We start from the raw sequence: 18,681 nt of genomic DNA, 5'->3' as shown, positions 1-18,681 counted from the left end.
ATAAGTATATTTTTCAGTTTCTTCTTTAATTTCATCTGAGACCCACGGCTTATTTTGGAGGTTCTCAATTTCCATGTATTTATGGTGTTTCTGTAGTTTCTTTTGTGACTAATTCCCAGTTTCATTGCACTGTAGTCAGAAGTATGCCTGGGATGACTTCGACTCGTTAGCATTTACTCAAGAATACTCTGCGCTAGTATGTGGTCTATTTTGGAGAACATCTCTTGTGCAGCTGAGAGAAAACTGTTATTCTGTTGTTGTTGGGTGAAATACTCTGTCCTGGTCTACCAAGTCAATTTTTTTATAAGTCTGGTTTAGCTCTGTTATTCCTTTGATGATTTTTTTTTTTTTTTGCACAGTTCATCTACCTCTTTAAGACAGTGATATGTTAAAGTCATCCTTTACAACTGTATTATTTCTCATTTGATTTTGTATGTGTAGTAGTACTTGTCTTATGTAGGGCTGGAGAGATAGCTCAGCAGACTAAAGTGCCTGCTCAGGCAAGCTTAGGCAAGTGCATGGACCGCGGTTCAATCCTCAGCACCATATGCTGTGTCAGCCCCTCCCACTGGGGGGATGGTTAGCTGGCCAGAGCCGAGGCGTGGTGGTGCATGCCTGTAATCCCAGGGCTGGGCAAGCTGAAATCAGAAGTATCACCATAAGTCTGAGCTGCATAGTGAGACACTGTAACAACCAAATACTTAGAAAATAAAAATATTTGTCTTATGTAGGTGGGTACTTCTACATTGCGTAATATATACTTATAATTGTTGTCTCTTACTAATGTAGCTTTCCCTTAACAAGTATGTAGTGACCTTCTTTATCTCTTTGTATGATTGTTGGCTTGAAGTCAATATTGTCAAGAACCAGAATAGCTACCCCTGCTTTTTTTTCTGATGATCTGTGGCATACAGAATTGTTTTCCATCCTTTGATTTTTAGACTGTGAATTTCATTTTGAGTTAAATGTGTTTCTTGTATGCAGACTCTTGTTGGGTTTTATTTATTAAACCACTCTGCTAGTCTGTTTCTTTAAATTGAATTGAGGCCATTTACATTAATGGTCATAACTGATATATATTGGCTTATCTTTGTCATGTTATTTTCCTGCTGTGGGTTCCATACTTTTTCCCTCTTTTTAATTACTTGCTCTGTTTGGTGGCTCCTTTCTGTGGTTGTAGAAGCTGTGGTCACTTGGTCTTTCTAGAACATTTGTCAGTACTCTTTGTAGGGTTGGTTTGGTGGTCATGAATTTCTTCATTTGTTCTTTGTCTTGGTAGGACTGCATCTCACCAACAAATCTAATAGATATTTTTCAGGGTACATCAATCTGGGTTTGAAGTTATTTTCTTTCAGGACCTGAAATACTTCATTGCAAGCTCTTCTTTTTAAATTTATATACTTGGTACAGGTTCTCACTATGAAGCTGGGACTCGTAGCTATTGTCCTGTTTCAGCTTCACCAGCAATGGAATTACAGGTGTGCACCACCACATGTGGTTTTGGTGGCTTGTTCAGTGGGCCACAAGTGGGGCTGGCATGGCATGCCATACTGGTGATCAAATCCCAGTCCTTGCGCTTGCCAGGCAGGTGCTTAGACTGCTGTCCAAGCATTTCTTGATTTGATGGTCTGTGTTGAGAAATCTGCCATGATTCTAATGGGCTTTGCATTATCAGTGATCTGTTTTTTTCTCTCTAGAAGCTTTTAATATTATCTTCTTTTGCTCAGTTTCTGAGATCTTGATTATTACACATCGAAGTGTAGATTTATTTTAATTATGGTTGTTTGGAGTTCTGCATGCCTCACAGTTCTTTGCTCATGTTTGGAAATGTTGCTGCTAATACTTCTGCAAATAGTCTTTTTATGTCATTTGTGCTGTCTTCTGCTGCTTCATTGACACCTATTATTCTTATATTATTTTTCTTTGTGTTGTCTTGTGACTGCTGAGTTGTTATCTCCTAGCTCTTTTGTTAATTTCAGTGGATCTTTCTTTTTACGTTCATTAGATGCACCACACTGCCCTTGAGGTCTGAAACTCTATCTTCAGTTTCACTCGAACAACTTTGCCAGATTTCAATGGTATTCTTAATTTCTTGGATGTCTGTTTGAATCTGTTTCATGCATTCTCATTCTTTCCTCTATTGCTCATTCAGTGTGTTCACCATTTTTCTATTCTCTATTTTTTTATCTATGTTTTCTTTATTTGTGGTAATAAATTATTTCATGATTGTTGTCATTTCTTTTTTGACCTGAGAGATTATTTCTTATCTTACTTCTTCTATAGCTTCAGGGACTTGTTTCTTTCCTTCAGTTGCTATCGTTTCAGAAATTTCAGGTATGTGATTTCTAAGTTCTTGTATGTCTTTGTATCCTGGATTTGTCCTGGGTGGGCTGGAGGATTGAGACTGCCTTTTGCTACTGCGTTTTGGCATTTTTGAAGCTCCCAGTAATCACCCAGACTTAGCAGTGGTCGGAGAGTGGTGAGGCATGTGCCAGTTAAGTTTCCACTATAGTGGGGAGAAGGGTAGGACTCACCAAGGCTGTAACTACTAGTGTGGTGACTGGCAGACACACAACAAAACTTCAGTGTAGGTAATGGGTGTTGACCAGATTCGCCAGGATCCCATAGACTGCCCAAAATCATCCTAATTTCTTTTCTTAAATGTGTTTGGTTATTACATGGTTTTACTATGCAGCTCAAACTCATAGTGATCCTTGTGTTTGCAGCCTTTCCAGCACTAGGATTATAGGTGTATGCAACTATGCTTGGACTCTATGGCCAGCTCAGTCTGCCCCGGAGATGAGGCTGACTCAGCATGTGGTGCTGGGGATTGAACCATGGTCCCTGAGCTTGCCTAAGCGGGCACTTTAATCTGATGCACTATCTCTTCGACCTTAATCCTCCTAATTTCTTAAAAAGTTAGACCAGTCCCAGCACAATTTCCACACCTGTGTATGGGGGGGGGGGTGGAAAGTACATTCTTTGTGTACTGCAAAGAATGCAGTTTGCCAGAGTCCCACAGACCATCCAGAGACTTCCTTTGTTCTCAAGTGGATGGACCAGGCACCAGGAAACCTCTGCACCTTCACACACTGGGTCCACATATTGCAGATCTCCAGAGTCCTCGGACCACTCAGGATCCTAAGTTCTTAAAAGGCTGGACCAGCACCAGCACAAGCTCTTCACTTGTGCACTGGGGCCTAAAGTCAGAGTTTACCAGAGTCTCACAGGTGACCCAGAGCCCTCCACAATTCTTAAATGGTGCCAGGAAAGCTCCACATCTGTGTACGCTGGGCCTACAGTTCGCAGCTTTCCAGAGTCCCTGTGGTCATTAATTTCTACAGTTGTTCTTTTTCATGGAAATATCTTTTTCTCCATCAATTTTGAAATTTTTTTTTTTTTTTTTTTTTTTTTGCAGAACCAGGGGATTGAACTCAGGCCCGTGCGCTTGCCAGGGAAGCGCTTATTCCACTGAGTCATCTCCCCGGCCCCTGAAAATTATTTTTTCTGGATATATCAGTCTGGGTTGAAAATTGTTTTTCCTTAGGACTTGAAATACTTCACTTGAAACTCCTTGATTTCAGTGTCTTGAGAATCCTTCTGTAATTCTGATGGGGTTTCCTTTGTAGGTGGTATTTTTTTTCTCTAGCTTCTTTTAATATTTTATTCTTGTGCTGAATTTCCGAAACCTTGATTATTACATGCTTAGGGTAGATATGTTTTGGTCATGACTATTTGGAGTTCTATATACTGAATTTAATGTATGTCAAATTGTTTATGCATGTTTGGGAAGTTTTCTGCCATTATTTCTGTGAGAAAGGTTTCAATGGCTTTTGCGCTGTCACCAGTTTCCTGTATGATTCCTGTTGATCTTATGTTGTTTTTCCTTACTTTATCCTGTAGCTGTTCGATTGAATTTTCATGGTCTTTTGCCATTTTTAAAATAGCTTTTTTTTCTTTTTTTCACTGAGCTACATACTAAGTCCTTCTTTTTTTTTTTTTTTTTTTTTAAGAAGTTGCTAGGTATGATGGCATATGTCTGTCATTCCAGCACTCAGAAAGTTCAGGTAAGAGAAACACTAAGAGAGTTGGAGGCCAGCCTGGACTTAATATTGCATTCAAGTTCTGCCTGAACTACACACAAGACCCTTCTCTGGGTTGCTAAGTCTCCCAAGCTGGGCTAGAGTTTTCAGTCCACCTATCTTAGCCTTCCAGTGTGCTGAGATGATGGGTGCAACACACCTGACAGGACAGGGATTTCTTTAGCACAGGACCATCACAGGAGGGAAAGCACAAACACTGGTACTGCATGGGGAAGCCCCTGGAGAAGGCACATGCTTTCAAAAGAGAAAGCAGGGAGGCCAAGGTGTGGCTCCCAGCTGAGAAATGTATCACCCAATTTTCAGCTTTTCCCAAGGGAGATTATTTGGTGCCTGGAGAGAGGGGTAAGGAGGCTGGGGCTGTTCAGGCCAGAGGTGGCCACAAATATAGGAATGGGTGGACAGGACAGACAGGGTGGAATTCCCTGATCATTCTAGGTTCAGGCACTAAGTAACTGTGCAGCTATCACCCGTGGGCCAACAGAGTGGGGACTGCAGGGTTAGCCAACAGCTGATTTTTTTCCCCAACTGCTACGTTTGAGGAACCCATTAGGTCCCATGCTCTGTGGAGTGGGAGTGGGTACAGAAGCTCTGATTCCAGAGAGGTAGTCATTGGCTTATGTGCACCTAGCAAAGTGTAGGGCCAGAGGTCCAGGTCAGCAAGATTGAAGACCCCAGGATCCCTCACAGTGCTGGCCTCGGGTCTCTGACATGGATCAGTAGATGCCTAGACTCTGGGGTCCAGGATTTCAGGCTCAATATGAGGAAAGTCACATGACCTGAAATCTCCATCATTGTTGCATGGTTAGCAGGCAGGCTTCAGGGCCCTGCTCAGTAAGACCACAATAAGACCACAATCCCTGTACCCTGATTTCTGGCCCTCTGGCCCTCTGATCAAGCCTCTGCTCCCCACCCCCGACCCTGAATCTTCTGGAAACTCAAGGAGCAGGGGCAAAAGCCAGCCCAACCCAGGGCACAGACTTGCCTGGACGCTGGCTGTGTTCCTGCCTTCTAGACCTGATATTATATCCTTTTTTTTTTTTTTTTTTTTGTACTGGGAATTGAACTCAGGACCTTGCATTTGCCAGGCAAGTGTTTATTCTACTGAGGTATCTCTCTGGCCTTCTCATCTTCATTTAATTTGCTGTGTATACTTTCAGTGTAGTATTTTAAATCTCCTGCATTTCTATTTGGGTCTGTTTCATTGATTCTATTTTTTGTCTATATTTGGCATTCATGGTTTCCACAATTTTCCTGAATTCCTCTATTGTTTATCTGGGTCTGTTTTAATATTTTTTTATTTTGATATAGATTTTTATTTTTTTCCCTTAAAAATAATTTTTCTATGGCCTCTTGCATTTGTTTTTCCACTTTCGCTGCTATCATTTCAGAGAGTCCCATTTGTTGGCTTTTGATTTTTTTCTATCTCTTTGTACTCTGGACTTGTCCTGGGTGGGATGGACATTTGGGATTGCAGTTTACTTCTTCATCTTGTTATTTTCTGTCTTCTACTTTATTTTGCTTTCAATGTTTTTTTTTTTCCGATTTCTTATTATAAATAATATTATCACTGGTGTCAAGACTTTCCTAGTATGTGTCTGTTTCTCTGGATTATAAGCATAAGTGATTCTTGGGCTGCATATCTATCCCAAGAGCCTACTTGCCAATCTGTTAAGGCTGAGGAGTTGCTATCTACTTGACTTAGGGCCCACTGTTTTGGTACTGGATGACAGTGATGGTTATGACCTTTGGAATCACTGTTGTCACAAAGAAGGGAAATATGGGTTGTACTATATATGGCATTCTGATTAAAGCAGTTCACGGGCTGGTGAGATGGCTCAGTGGTCTAAAGCACCTACTTAAAACAAGCTCAGCAAAAGCACAGGGACCACGGTTCAATCCCCCAGCACTACATGCCAGCCAGCCCCGCCCCCTGGTGGGCTGAGCTGGCCACACACACACACACACACACACACACACACACACATTAAAAAATAATAATAAAAAAAATTTAAAAAAAAATAAAGCAGTTCAAATGGCAATTATAGTAGATTCAAGTACAACCTGGCGACTGACAAACTGTGGCAACTATTAGACTGACATCTATAGGAGGAAGATCTGCAGAAATATATATATATATATAATCCAACTTAAAACAGGAATTTGTATGCAATGATTTTCCACTTAGAATGATTTTAACTGCTTTGAGGGGATTCAAGAGGATAGTTGGTAAGATGGAGAAATGAATGAGGTTAAATACAGTAGAGTAAGGTTAAAGAATACAAGATGATCACTCAGATTTTAGGAAACTGTGGGACACAGGTGGGAAGGATTGGAGTTTTGAAGTGAACCATAAAGAGAAGAGATGATGTTTACTTACATGAAAGTATCATAAATTCAAACTAGACAGCTGACTAAAAGGAGAAATAGGATAGTAGAATGAAACAAAAAGAAAAGTGAGAGATCTAAATTGTGAATGAGGAAAAAAAGAAGGAAGAAATGAAAAATAAAGAAAAATAACTCCATTAACAAAAATAGCCTCACACACCCAAAACAACAACAGACAGAAAGAAGATCAAAACAGGACAAAACAAAACAGAAAAAAAGGAGAAAAGAAAGGGAAAACAAAAAATAAATAAATAAACACTAGTCCAGTTTACTAGCCCAGTTTACCAAGAAGAAAACCAATCAGACAGAGAAAAATGAAAGTAATGACATTTCTCCAGCACCTATAATTCTATGGTAGGTCCAAGTTGGATCCCAGAAATGTGTACTCTGCCCAGGACTGCAGGTAGATTTTTGCTGGATTTCAGTCAGATCTTTGTCTCTGGATTTGAGAGATGAGATTAGTTGTCTGTGAGTGGAGTTCTCCATAGTTGTTTAGAAAACAAAGAAGAGAAAAAAAAAACATGAAAAGAGAAGGAGATGGGCCACCAGCACAGAGGTGCAGTGGTTGTACTGGTGCCAGGTTCAATTATTTGAGAACTGAGGTGGACACTGGGCACCTGTGAGGTCTTGGTAAGTTTCTGGGGAGCTATTCCCCATGGGCCACCAGCATGGAGGTACAGTGGTTGTGCTGGTACATGGTCCCAACTTTTAAGAATTCAGGTGGATTCCAGGTGGCTGCAAAATCCTGATGAATCCATCCCATGCCCACCACCAGCACAGAAGCTTTGCTGAGCACAGGCCAGTCCCCACCACCAGCAATGAGAACCATGGTGAATCCTACCTAGCCTCCTCTACTGTAGCAGGAACCTTCCTGACACACGCTCCACCTCTTTCCCACCACTGTTGAGTCCAAGAAATCACTGAGAGCTTCAAAAATTCAAAACAAAGGGACAAAAGGCAATCTGAGTCTTCCCGCTCACCCAGAACAAGTCCAGGAGACAAGAACATAGGAAATAGAAGAATGTAGAAATAATACACATGAAATTTCTAAAATAATAGCAACTGAAGTAAAGAAACAAGTCCATCAGTTGTCAAAAAAGAAATGACAACAATTATGAAAGAATTGCTCAGTACAGTTGAAGAAGACATAGATTAGAAAAGAATAGAGAATAGAAAAATTATGGAGATATTCAATGAACAGTACGGAAAAGAATTATGAATTCATGAAACAGATTCAAACAGATATCCAGGAAATTAAGAATTCTATCAAAAACTAGGAAAACTATAGACTTTTAGGCCTTGAAGACAGTGGTGCAGCTAATGAATGTGAAAGGGAAGAACTCTTAAAACTAACTAGGAACCAGGAAATAACAATTCAGGAGCTACAAAATGACAAAAAGAAAAACAATGACTTAATAGGTGTTAATGAAACAGCAGGTGTCAGAATAAATGACATAAATAAACCATTTGCTGAAGTAGTAACAGAAAATTTCTCAAGCATTGAAAAAAAAAAAAAACAATCTTGACATCACAGGCAAGTGAGGTGTATAGAATTCCAAATAACCATAATCAAAATAAATCTACACGTAAACAGACACGTAATAATAAAGATCCCAGAAATTCAGCAAAAGAACAGAATATCGAAAAGAAAAGGGGGTGCCCTGTATACCCACTTCTATTCCTCATGTCTTTGTCCACAAGCACAACACTGGCTCTCCTCACTTACCAGCTGTTGTCTTGTATTATTCCTGTTACATGAGACACTTCCATGCTTCTAGTCCTGCCTGTCTATTTGGTGTGCCTTAGCCAATGTCCTGCACCTTAGCCAAGTTTGGATCTTCCTTCTACTGGTGGGACTCAGGGTCCCTTGGACTCCCCCACCCATGGAGGAAAGATTCAAACTCAGACCCCTCTCACCAGCCATGTTGTCCCAGAATGATTCAGCTCTTATAAAACAAGCCTGTTAATATTTTTTAAATCTTAGTTATTACATTTGTTTAGATAAAATTTCTAATTTTTTCAAATCTACCTTTTCCTTAGTCCTACTATCTGACCCCTTTTTACTTCTGGAATTATTTCTGGACACATTTTATATTTTTGAATCTGTGAGTTCTGACATATTAAATGTTGTCATCTATTTTCTATTATCTCTTCTGGTTCTAAGTGCCTTATTTCATTTCATCTTGGGTACATTTTTATTATGAAATGATCATTCTTTCATGGTGCTTTAATTTTTAAATTTTAAATTCTTAGAGATGATGTAAAGGTACAGTTTTAGAAAAAAATCTGGCATCATAAAGGATTTCAGCTGATGATGGGGGGTCCAATAATGATGGATCACTTTAGCTTATTAATTTAAGGAATTTGGGTTGTGTTACTCAGTAAGTTAGAATTTTCAATAATATCTGCTTCAAAATGTGTTTGTAGCCTCAAAAAATGTTGCTTTCTTTGTTCAAATTCAAACTTGAACATAGTACTGGAGTGGAGTAGGAGAAAATATGAGTTTACTTATGTTTAAAATGAATGGCTAAGGGCTGGCAAGATAGTTCAGCAGACTAAAGCGCCTACATAGGCAGAGCACAGCGGCTGGGGTTCAATCCCTGGGGTGCCATGCCAGCCCCACCGCCGGGGCACGCTGAGACGGTGATTGAGACTGGGCACGGTGTCCCTCACCTGTAATCCCAGTGCCTGGGATGCTGTAAACAGGAGAATCACTACGGGTCAGATCTACCTGGTGAGACCCTTTAGATCCTGTAGATCCGGTACTAAAATACATTAAAAAAAAAAAAAAAAAAGAATGATTAGTCTGAGATCTGGAATCCTGTGAAGTCTAAAAGGTTTATAGAGGTTTCATATTCAAAATCCTCCACTTGGTTTTAGTGGGCATTGATTTTCATTCCTCCTTAAGCCTTAAACCACTAAGAAAACACATCCTCAAAGTCACCCAGTTTGACAAGGCCACAGGGCAGACCCCCTCTTCAGTGCTAGTCTCTTCTCCTCAGCTCCCATTTCTACCTACTTTGTCCTTACATACAGTTACCACCTCATAACAACTCATTTAATTGACGTTTTCCAATAGCTTTAGTTATTTTCAGTGAAATTCTTGGTATCTAGGACATGATGAAGTTGAAAATGGAACTCCATCTGTACCCATATTTCTCTTCTCAGAAAGAGAATTAATAATGGAATTCTAATTTACTTTCATACAAAAATTGTACATCCTTATCCCTTCTACAATCTTTAATCTATTTCTTTGAAAGCTCCTACCTGTGTTTCTTTACCACTGATTCTCCAGATCCTTGCCAAAAACATCTAACTAATCCGGTCATATCACTACCTCTGTAAAACCTTTGTAATTGCTAAACATCACCTACAAGAAAAGTGCCACAATCTTTACCATAATGAGGAGGCACACATTACTGAACTGTGCCCTGCCTTTCCAGGCTTTTATCTCCATGAGAATCTGCTTGAAATGTTGACTCTGGATTCCCAGACCCAGGTGATAATGGCACATACCATTCTCTTTCCAGCCTCTTCTATTTCCTGTGTCCTTCATTACTTCCATATTTAACCTGTTTTGATAAGAAAATAAGGAGAGAAAAACAAGGCACAGGAAGAAAAGGAAAGAGGAGGATTTTGAAGATAATATCTAAAGCATTTGCTATCATTCCTAGAGGGTGTTTCTCTCTATCTGTCCTGAAAGTGACAGCATTTTCATTCACTGACAATGTTCTGGAAATGTACATAAAACAAACCCTGAAGCCATGAGAAAGTTTGACTTGCTATGCCTGTCTTCTTTTTTTCACTCCATTAATTGAATCCTATTTAAGCTGAGATTCATGCCCTGATAGACATTTCATCATCTGAATCTGGAGTTAACAATCCTTTTTTCTCTTTTGTTTGCTTGCTGGTGTCTAAATCTAAACTTACTTCACTACTTGGGTTTGATAGCACATAAATATCTCAAATTGTTCATTGTTTTTCATGGATATAAAGTAAATCTACCCTGTTAGAGGGAGCAAAATACAGGTATCAGAGGTCTGTGAGGATTTCTTCTTTTGTATATTCCCGGTCCCAGTGGAGGTTGAAGGAAGGATGGAAATTAAGGAGAGTATAATGCAACTGTAGTAACTAAACTGTACAATCTCATCTTTCTTCATGAGAAGCTAACTAAAGGACTGGCTGATTGAAGGCTTGCAGATCCAAAGCTAAACAAAGCTATTCCATGTGTAATATTTACAGAATGACAAAGTAAGAGGAATCATGAGTTTATAACATAGTAGATTCTAAATCCCAATAAGTCAAACTAGTCTTAAAAGTTTGACAGACATGCAGAGGGCAAAAAGCAGGTTGTAACAACTAGAGTAAGAACCCAAAATCTGAGCTGCAGGGTAGTCTAAACAAAAATTCATAAAGTGCAGAAATAAATGGAATAGTTTTCATGCCACTGCTGTGTTTGTGTATGTGAGAGATTGGTGAGGATCCAGGCTCAATGGCCAAAATTAAGCTATTCGTAGCCTTATATTTTCTCCTCTGAGAAATACTTCAATTGATGGATACTTTAGCATGGTCCATGGCACAGTGTTTCAAGACATTTACACTGCATGAAAACTTAGTGAAATATAAACACATAACTATATATATATATATATATATATATATAATTATACTATTTCATTTGATTTTTGCCTTCTGCAGCACGAAGTCACAAAAATCAATTGTTGATGACACATAAGAGTGAAACCCATGAAGCCACTCCAGAGGTAGTGCAGACTCCCGTGGAGGCTCACGTAGGCACCTGGTTTACAACCGCACCTCAAGGGAATCGGATTGGCACCAAAGGATTGGAAAAAATAGCAGATTTGGCCCCTCTGTTATCCTTTAAAGCCACAGATCCTATCAATGGAACGGTATGGCAGAATATTAGATATTGTCTATAGTTGTCTAAACCATTAGAATCCTGAAACAACATGTAGAAGTATGTCTGTCAAATAGCCATATTTTAAGTGAATATTTGTTAAATAATGGATGGATGGATGGATGGATGGATGGATGGATGGATGGATGGATGACCCCAGCCTGCTAAATCTAAAAGTATAAGTATTGTGTATTTGACAAAAGCACTGTCATGAAAATATTAATTCTCTGTGTGTCTGTTTGTGCATGCACAACCAGTAGAAACAAATTTCAAAGTGAGAGGTAGGTCATGTATTTTCTATGCCATTTTAAGATGCATGTGATTAATTAATTCACATGTTATCCTTCTGTATATATGTCTTATCTTCTGGAAGTGAAAAGATATGTGCCTTATTCTTCTTCATGCCTACCTCCCTTGAATGAGAGAGATTTACTCAGGATCTTTGATTTCAAGAACCTGTGGTACGTATCAGACATGCTCACACTGAATAACTCAAGAATTTAACATCAAAGAGCAACCATGTGAAAGGTTTCCTTTGTGCCCTAAGAATAAGTGATAAATGGGTGGTATAGAAAATGATGGCTTATTTCTGATAGGAAATCACAACTTCTAGAATTGGCAACAGCACCTTCCTCGTGGCAGGCTTTCTTTTAGGGGTTTCACATGCATTTCCTGTTCGCTCACACCAAATGTGCATTATTCCTCAGATGACAAAATGGAGCCTCAGCAGGTCTCTACCGCGTGGCCAGGAGTCCACATGTGGGAAGCGCTGAGTTAGGGCTGAAGTCAGTCATTTGTGACTAAGAACTAGGGCCTTTCCACTCTCCAGTGTTTTTGACACCACCCTCTCAATTGAATCAAAATGAAGAACTTCCTAGGCGCTTCATTTCTGTGTACAGCCCTACACTGGTGGAAAAAGCAAAATGCTTTCTTGCAGTGGAGATAAATTACATTATCTAACCAAACACATTGTCCTTTCTTCTTCAGTCTAATGCTAAAATAATTTAATAATCACTTATTTCATTTTCTAGTTGCTGTGTATTTTTATTTAATGTATTTACTACAGGGTCTACAGGGTCTCACTACGTAGATCAGACTCATAGTGATTCTCCTCCTGTTTCCAATCTCCCAAGCACTGGGATTGCAGGTGGGCACCACCACGCCCAGTCTCAATTGCCATCTCAGTGTGTCCTGGGGATGGAGTCGGCACGGCTTGTGGTGCCAGGGATCAGACCTGCCCATTGCCCTCTGCCTAAGCAGGCACTTTAGTCCGCTGAACCATCTGGCTGACCTTGTGTGTTTTTTAATTAATATGCAAAGTACATAATCATCTCAGGAAAGATTTTTGTTTGTTTGTTGAGTTATTCTGGTTTTCCATTTGTTTGTGTTACTTCATAAAACTTGAGTAAATTCACCCCTAGAAACTGAATGTAGGGGTCCTGCCATTTAACCGGCTGTTTAAGTGACTGCTTATGCAAATGCAGTCAGGTGCAGGACACCCAGATCCTTATGCCTTACCAGGCCTGTCTTTAAGGCATCCTGAGCCAGCCAAAAAAATAAATAAATAAAATAGTCATCTCAACTTCGGGACCAGGGAGATAGCTCAGTGGAATAAGTGCTTGCCTAGCAAGCACAAGGTCCTGAGTTTAATCCCTTGTACCACAAAGAAAAAAAAAAGAAAGAAAGAAACTGAGTGTCATGGCCCGCCCTTGTAATCTCAGCACTCCAGAAGCCCCAAGAAAGAAGATCACAAGATTGTGCCTAGCCCAGGCAACTTAATGACTTGGCAAAATACTGCCTCCAAATTTTAAAAGGGCGAGGGATTTAGCTCACTGAAAATGGCCCTGAGTGTAATCCCCACTACACTAAATGGAGAATTAAAATAATAGCCCTAGGGTAGATTATTTGTTAATGAAAGTCAAATTTCACCACACTTAGTTATCCAATTAATCTTAGTTAAAATTTTAATATCTCACTGATCCCTGTCTCCATTATTGACGCATGATCCAACATCCATGAGCCTGGATTCAAGCTTGAATTAAACACAAACATCTAACAGAATCACAGCAGAAGCGTTAATACTGCTGAGCACTCACCATACATAGCAAGCTGTGTTCTCTGCCCTTTCCATATATTAACTCCAGTTCTACCCAAATACTGTTGTTTCCATTTCACAGATGAGGCAACTAAGTTAAGCAACCTAAGGAACTTGTCCAAGATCACGCAGCAAGTAAAGAACTTCAGTGCACCAGAAACTGACATGGTCACAGAAAACAAAATTGAAATAATGCATTTTTCCCAACTCCTGACCTAATCATGTTTTAGAGGACAGCATATGGCTTTGGGGTGAGGCTAAGCTAACAGCCGCAACCATGGTTCTCAGGAGGTGCATGATTCTGGACAATTTGCTCACCTGGGTTCCTCATTCATAATCTCAAGAGTCGTTACCTTGGGACAACTAATACCTAACACTATCAAATAACTAAATTGTCCTTGTTACTGCATTATTACCAGCATGAATCACGATGACATTAATCCCACACTATGGTGACCAGGAAATGTCAACGTGACGTGACATTCTGAAATGTTCAAATTATTATTATTCAAGGTTTAAAAAAATTAGAGAATAAAAAATAGTGATTTTTTAAAAATGAGCATTAGAAACAGTACAAAATTTCAATAAACAAATGGCAGGAATTCAACAATGGTTGGAAGAGCTACTTTTAAAAGCTGCTAACACGATGGCTAACTCAGTGTGAACCATTTTACCAGCATCATCTCTTTTAATTCACACAATGTTCCTAAGAAAATAATAGTGTTGGAACTGTTTTTGCAGATGAGGAGAGTGGAGGACAAAAAGGTTAGCAGAGTGCCTAACTCACCCTACCACGCATGGGTCAGAATTTGAACTCATACCACTAACTCCAGAGTTCATGCTTTCAAAGTACCACATCACACAGCAATATTTTTCAACATCAGTTGCTATCTTAGAATGCCAGCAACAGAAACCTAAATTAACACTCCGCATGCCTTTCTCTCTTAGTGATTTCTGTCTACCATGAAACTCTTCCCAATAGCTCTAGAGAGTTGAGTCCAAGAGTAGCTACTGAATTCATTCTCTCGTGTAGACTCCTGAACAACAAATGCTCCTTACAGTTGTGTTCCTCAGAGGAGAGTGCAAATCTAGAAAATACCCAATGACTGACATATGTCATATACCTGACACCATCATAGTTGAGGTTGGGCTTTTCAGATGTGAGGTAGAATTTAGAGTATGAAATGCTTATCTCATACCAAGTGAGTGAGGATGGCCAGGAGGCAGGAGTGGGGTCTGGAGAAGGCTGCATTGTCGCACAAATGTAACAAAGCTGCAAGTAACCTACAGAGATTACAGGAGCAAGTTTCACTTGTTCAGGTGTCCTGAGGCTGGGACAAGTGACCATCTCACCTATCACTACTTCATTCAGTCTCTTGATGCAGCTCCCAGAAAGGATGCAAGCTGGGCAAGGCGTCTCTCTTCTGCTGAGGCAACACTGAAAGAGCTGAGAATGGGTGGCTTTCCATTGATGGCACTCCTGGAGCTCAAGAGGAACCTTTTCTCCAAGGGGGTCCTGTGTGTGCACCCACCTAAATATGGACACATGCAAACACACATATGGAAAAAAAAACCCACATATGCCCCTAGGAGTTTCAAATTTCATCAGTGTCTCAGTCCATTCAGACTGCTGTAACGAAGCGTCCTGTAAAAGCACATGCTTGTGTCTGGCCATCAGGAGGCTGCAAGGTGGAGATGTGCATGACCCATCATTGTCTGCTGTTTGGAAGTTGCCAACTACTGCATTTTCTTATTGTGCCCTCACATGGTGGAAAGAGAATACAAGAGCTCTCTGAAGAACCCTTTATAAAAGCACCCGTCTTATTCATGAGACTGCTGCCATATGAACAGTTCATCTTTCCAAGGCTCTGTAGATAGGAGCGCTTTGTATTCAGACCAACTTGACACAGAAGAGCTGCACTTGGAATCCCTCAGCAATCTGATCGTTATGGGCAGGGGAGACAGCACAGTGGACTAAGAACCTGCTTACACAAGCCCAGGGACTGGGGTTCAATCCCTGGCACCATCATCCATGCTGGCCCCACCCCTAAGTACACTGAGTCAGCCACCAAAACTGGCCATGGTGGCGCATGCTTATAATCCCAGTGCTGGGGAGGCTGGAAGCGGGAGGATGACTTCAAGTCTGGGCTGCATAGTAAGACACTGCATCAAATACATTAAAAAAAAAAAAAAAAAAAACCTCTCTGATTGTGCTCTGGTGACCTGGAGCATAGCACCTGCAGCCAACTCAACTTGCACTTTGTCCCACCCAGTACAGAGCAGGGTTTTCACAACACAAAAAACAGCACAGCTGCACCACAGTTATCTTGACTGTAGCTTCCAAGAAAACAGGAGCTCTGAGCAGTTTCCAAAACAGACCTACATCACTCCAGGTGCAATGACGCTTTCTTCACAAAGAGGCCCTGCAACTTACTCAGATGACTTGGAGCAAATTTCTTAATTTTTATAAATTTAAATTTTCTCATCTAGTGCTGGGGAGCTAGCTTAGCAGTCTATGTACCTGCCTAACAAACACAAAGACCCAAGTTTGATCCCTGGACCTGCATACCATGCTGGCCCCAGAACCCTGGGCACACCATGCCAGCCCCAAAACCAAGCATGATGGTGCATGCCTGTAATCCTAGTGCTGGGGAGGCTGAGACAAGAGGATCGCTGAGTTGGAACTGCGTAGTAAGACCGTGGATGAGAAAGACAGAGAGAGAGAGAGACAGACAGACAGAGACAGAGAGGGAGAGAGACAGAGACAGAGACAGAGAGACAGACAGAGACAGAGACAGAGAGACAGAAAGACAGAGAGACAGACAGAGACAAAGAGACAGAGAGACAGAGACAGAGACAGAGAAAGAAAGTAAATTTCCTCATCTATAAAATAGAGGTACTGCCTGCCTCAACAGTTACAGAAAAGGATAGACTAGATAGGTAAAACTTTCACTTGTAAAAATCTAGAATTGTGACAGTGCTTCTTCATTTTCAACAGGGCATGAACATAAATCCGCCGGGTTAACTACCTAGCCCAGTGCTTACGTGCTGCTTTAATCTGTTCAGGTTATGACAACTCGAGAAGACAAAGTAGTCATTGTTCAAAAGAAAGATGGTACTCGGATAGTGGACCATGCTGATGGTACCAGAATCACAACCTTTTATCAGGTCTACGAAGATCGTATTATTTCCACGGATGATCAAGAAACAAGTAAGCTTTGTTTTTTCAAGAACAAAATAGTATTTTCTAACTCTGTAGCATCAGATAGATAGAAACCTCCCTGACTGGTGAACCCAAACCCAGCACAATGCTGTGATGAAGTCAGCCGACCAGAGAACTGCATGCGTTACACACAGGCCCGTTGGCACCTCCTGCCATATTATTATTAACACTATTATCATAGTTTGTCTTGGTGACATAAATTTGCCAACTAAGATTCCCATGTATTTATCATGTGCAGCATAATGTTTCAAAATATGTACCCATTTGCAGTATGTCTCAGGCCAGTTGCTGTGTGTGCCTTCACACATCACTTTTTTGTGCTGAAGCACATGGGACTCAGCAATTTTCAAAATACAGAAGCACTGCATGACAGGCATTTTGAACTCGTTCCTCCAATCGAGCTGCCGCTTTGTCTCTTTTCACTATCGTCTTCCGAAGGCCTGGACCCTGCATCCCCTGCTGACCCGCACTCTACTCTCTACTCATATGAGTTCAACTTTCTAATATTCTACATATAAATGATGTTATGCAGTATTTGTCTGCACTAGCCACATAACACAAGTTTCAAGTTTTATGTATTTGGCATAAATGACAATATTTCCTTCCTTTTAAAGACTGAGTAGGGCCAGGGAGAAAGCTGGAGATAGCTTCGGAGCTACAAGAGCTCTCTGAAGAAACTTTTATTAGAGCATCAATCTTATTCATGGGGATGCTGCCTTATGAACAGTTCATCTTTCAAAGGCTGTACAGATAGGAGCACTTACATATTCAGATCTAGTTACTCAGTAGAATAAGTGCTTGCCTGGTGAGTGCAGGGTCCTGAGTTCAATCCCTAGTACCAAAAACTTAATTAATTAATTAATTAATTAAATCAGAACTAAATAATGTTCCATTTTATAGCTTGACTACATTTTCTAACGTATTGACTCTGTATCTTGGCTCTTGTGGATCTCCACTGCGACAAACATAGGAGAGCATTGGAACTTGATGTTTTGCTCTTTGTCCGCAGTGGAGATATTAGTGATAACTGCTCTAGCTGGCTAAAAGGTAGCGATAATCTTTCATATTTTTACTTCTAAAGACCTCTGAGCCAAAATTTTCCAGTTCTTTTCCTTAATTCCAGAGTTTGGTTTTTCATTATTGTATACATTTAAGATGTACATGTTTTTGTGTGTACATATATGGTAAAATAATTATGACATCAAACAAATTAACATGTGCTTTACCTCACATAGTTACTTTTTCTTTTTTTTTTTTCTTTTTTCTTTTTTTTTTGTGATACTGAGGGTTGAACTCAGGACCCTGCACTTGCCAGGCAAGCACTTATTCTACTGAGCTACCTCCCCAGCCCCTACCTTTTTGTTCTGTGTGACAAGCACACCTAAAATCTACTTATTCTTAGTATTCCCGGAATATGATGTAGTATTACCTGTTAGAATCCTCATGTTGCCCATTAGCAGATATCTAAGCTTACTCATGCTGTGCCCTACCCTTTGCCCTACATCTCCCCAAGCCCGCCCCCCAAAAAATCATGTGCCTTACATGATATGCTAGCTTTGGTTTTGTGTGCATATAGATGTCTTATTTTTATGAGGAAACAATTACTACATTGATCCCTGGATATCATATTGAAATAGCAAGTAAAGACCAATTCCTATCAATGACAGAATATGAAAATAAGATGTTGTATTTATACGAAAGAACATTAGGTAGTGGTTATGAAGAGTCACACATATTTTAAGATTGTTAGAGGCCTCAAACAAAATTTAAAGAAAAAGCAAGGGCCAGCCAAATAGCTCAGCAGATTAAAGCACCTGCAAGCAGGTGCAGGGGCCAGGGTTTCGATCCTCCGGCCTGCCATGCTGGCCCCACCCCCGGAGACACGCTGAAATGGCAACTGAGACTGGGTGTGTTGGCACACACCTGTAATCCCAGTTCTTGGGAGGCTGTAAATAGA

At 40.4% G+C, this 18,681-nt stretch overlaps 1 protein-coding gene across 1 annotated transcript in view; it reads left to right on the top strand.

Moving 5' to 3' along the window:
- Positions 1-18,681, top strand: part of Spag17 (sperm associated antigen 17) — a 293,285-nt gene that overhangs the window by 209,034 nt on the left and 65,570 nt on the right. Inside the window, 2 exon segments of the mRNA XM_023708314.1 lie at positions 11,187-11,398; positions 16,568-16,712. Coding sequence (XP_023564082.1) covers positions 11,187-11,398; positions 16,568-16,712 — 357 coding nt within the window.

The sequence above is a fragment of the Octodon degus genome, unplaced genomic scaffold (assembly GCF_000260255.1).
Source record: "Octodon degus isolate 3935 unplaced genomic scaffold, OctDeg1.0 scaffold00349, whole genome shotgun sequence".
In the NCBI taxonomy this organism is placed as follows: Eukaryota; Metazoa; Chordata; class Mammalia; order Rodentia; family Octodontidae; genus Octodon; species Octodon degus.
Note: the sequence above shows the minus strand (reverse complement) of the source record. Positions and strands in the feature narration are given on the sequence as shown.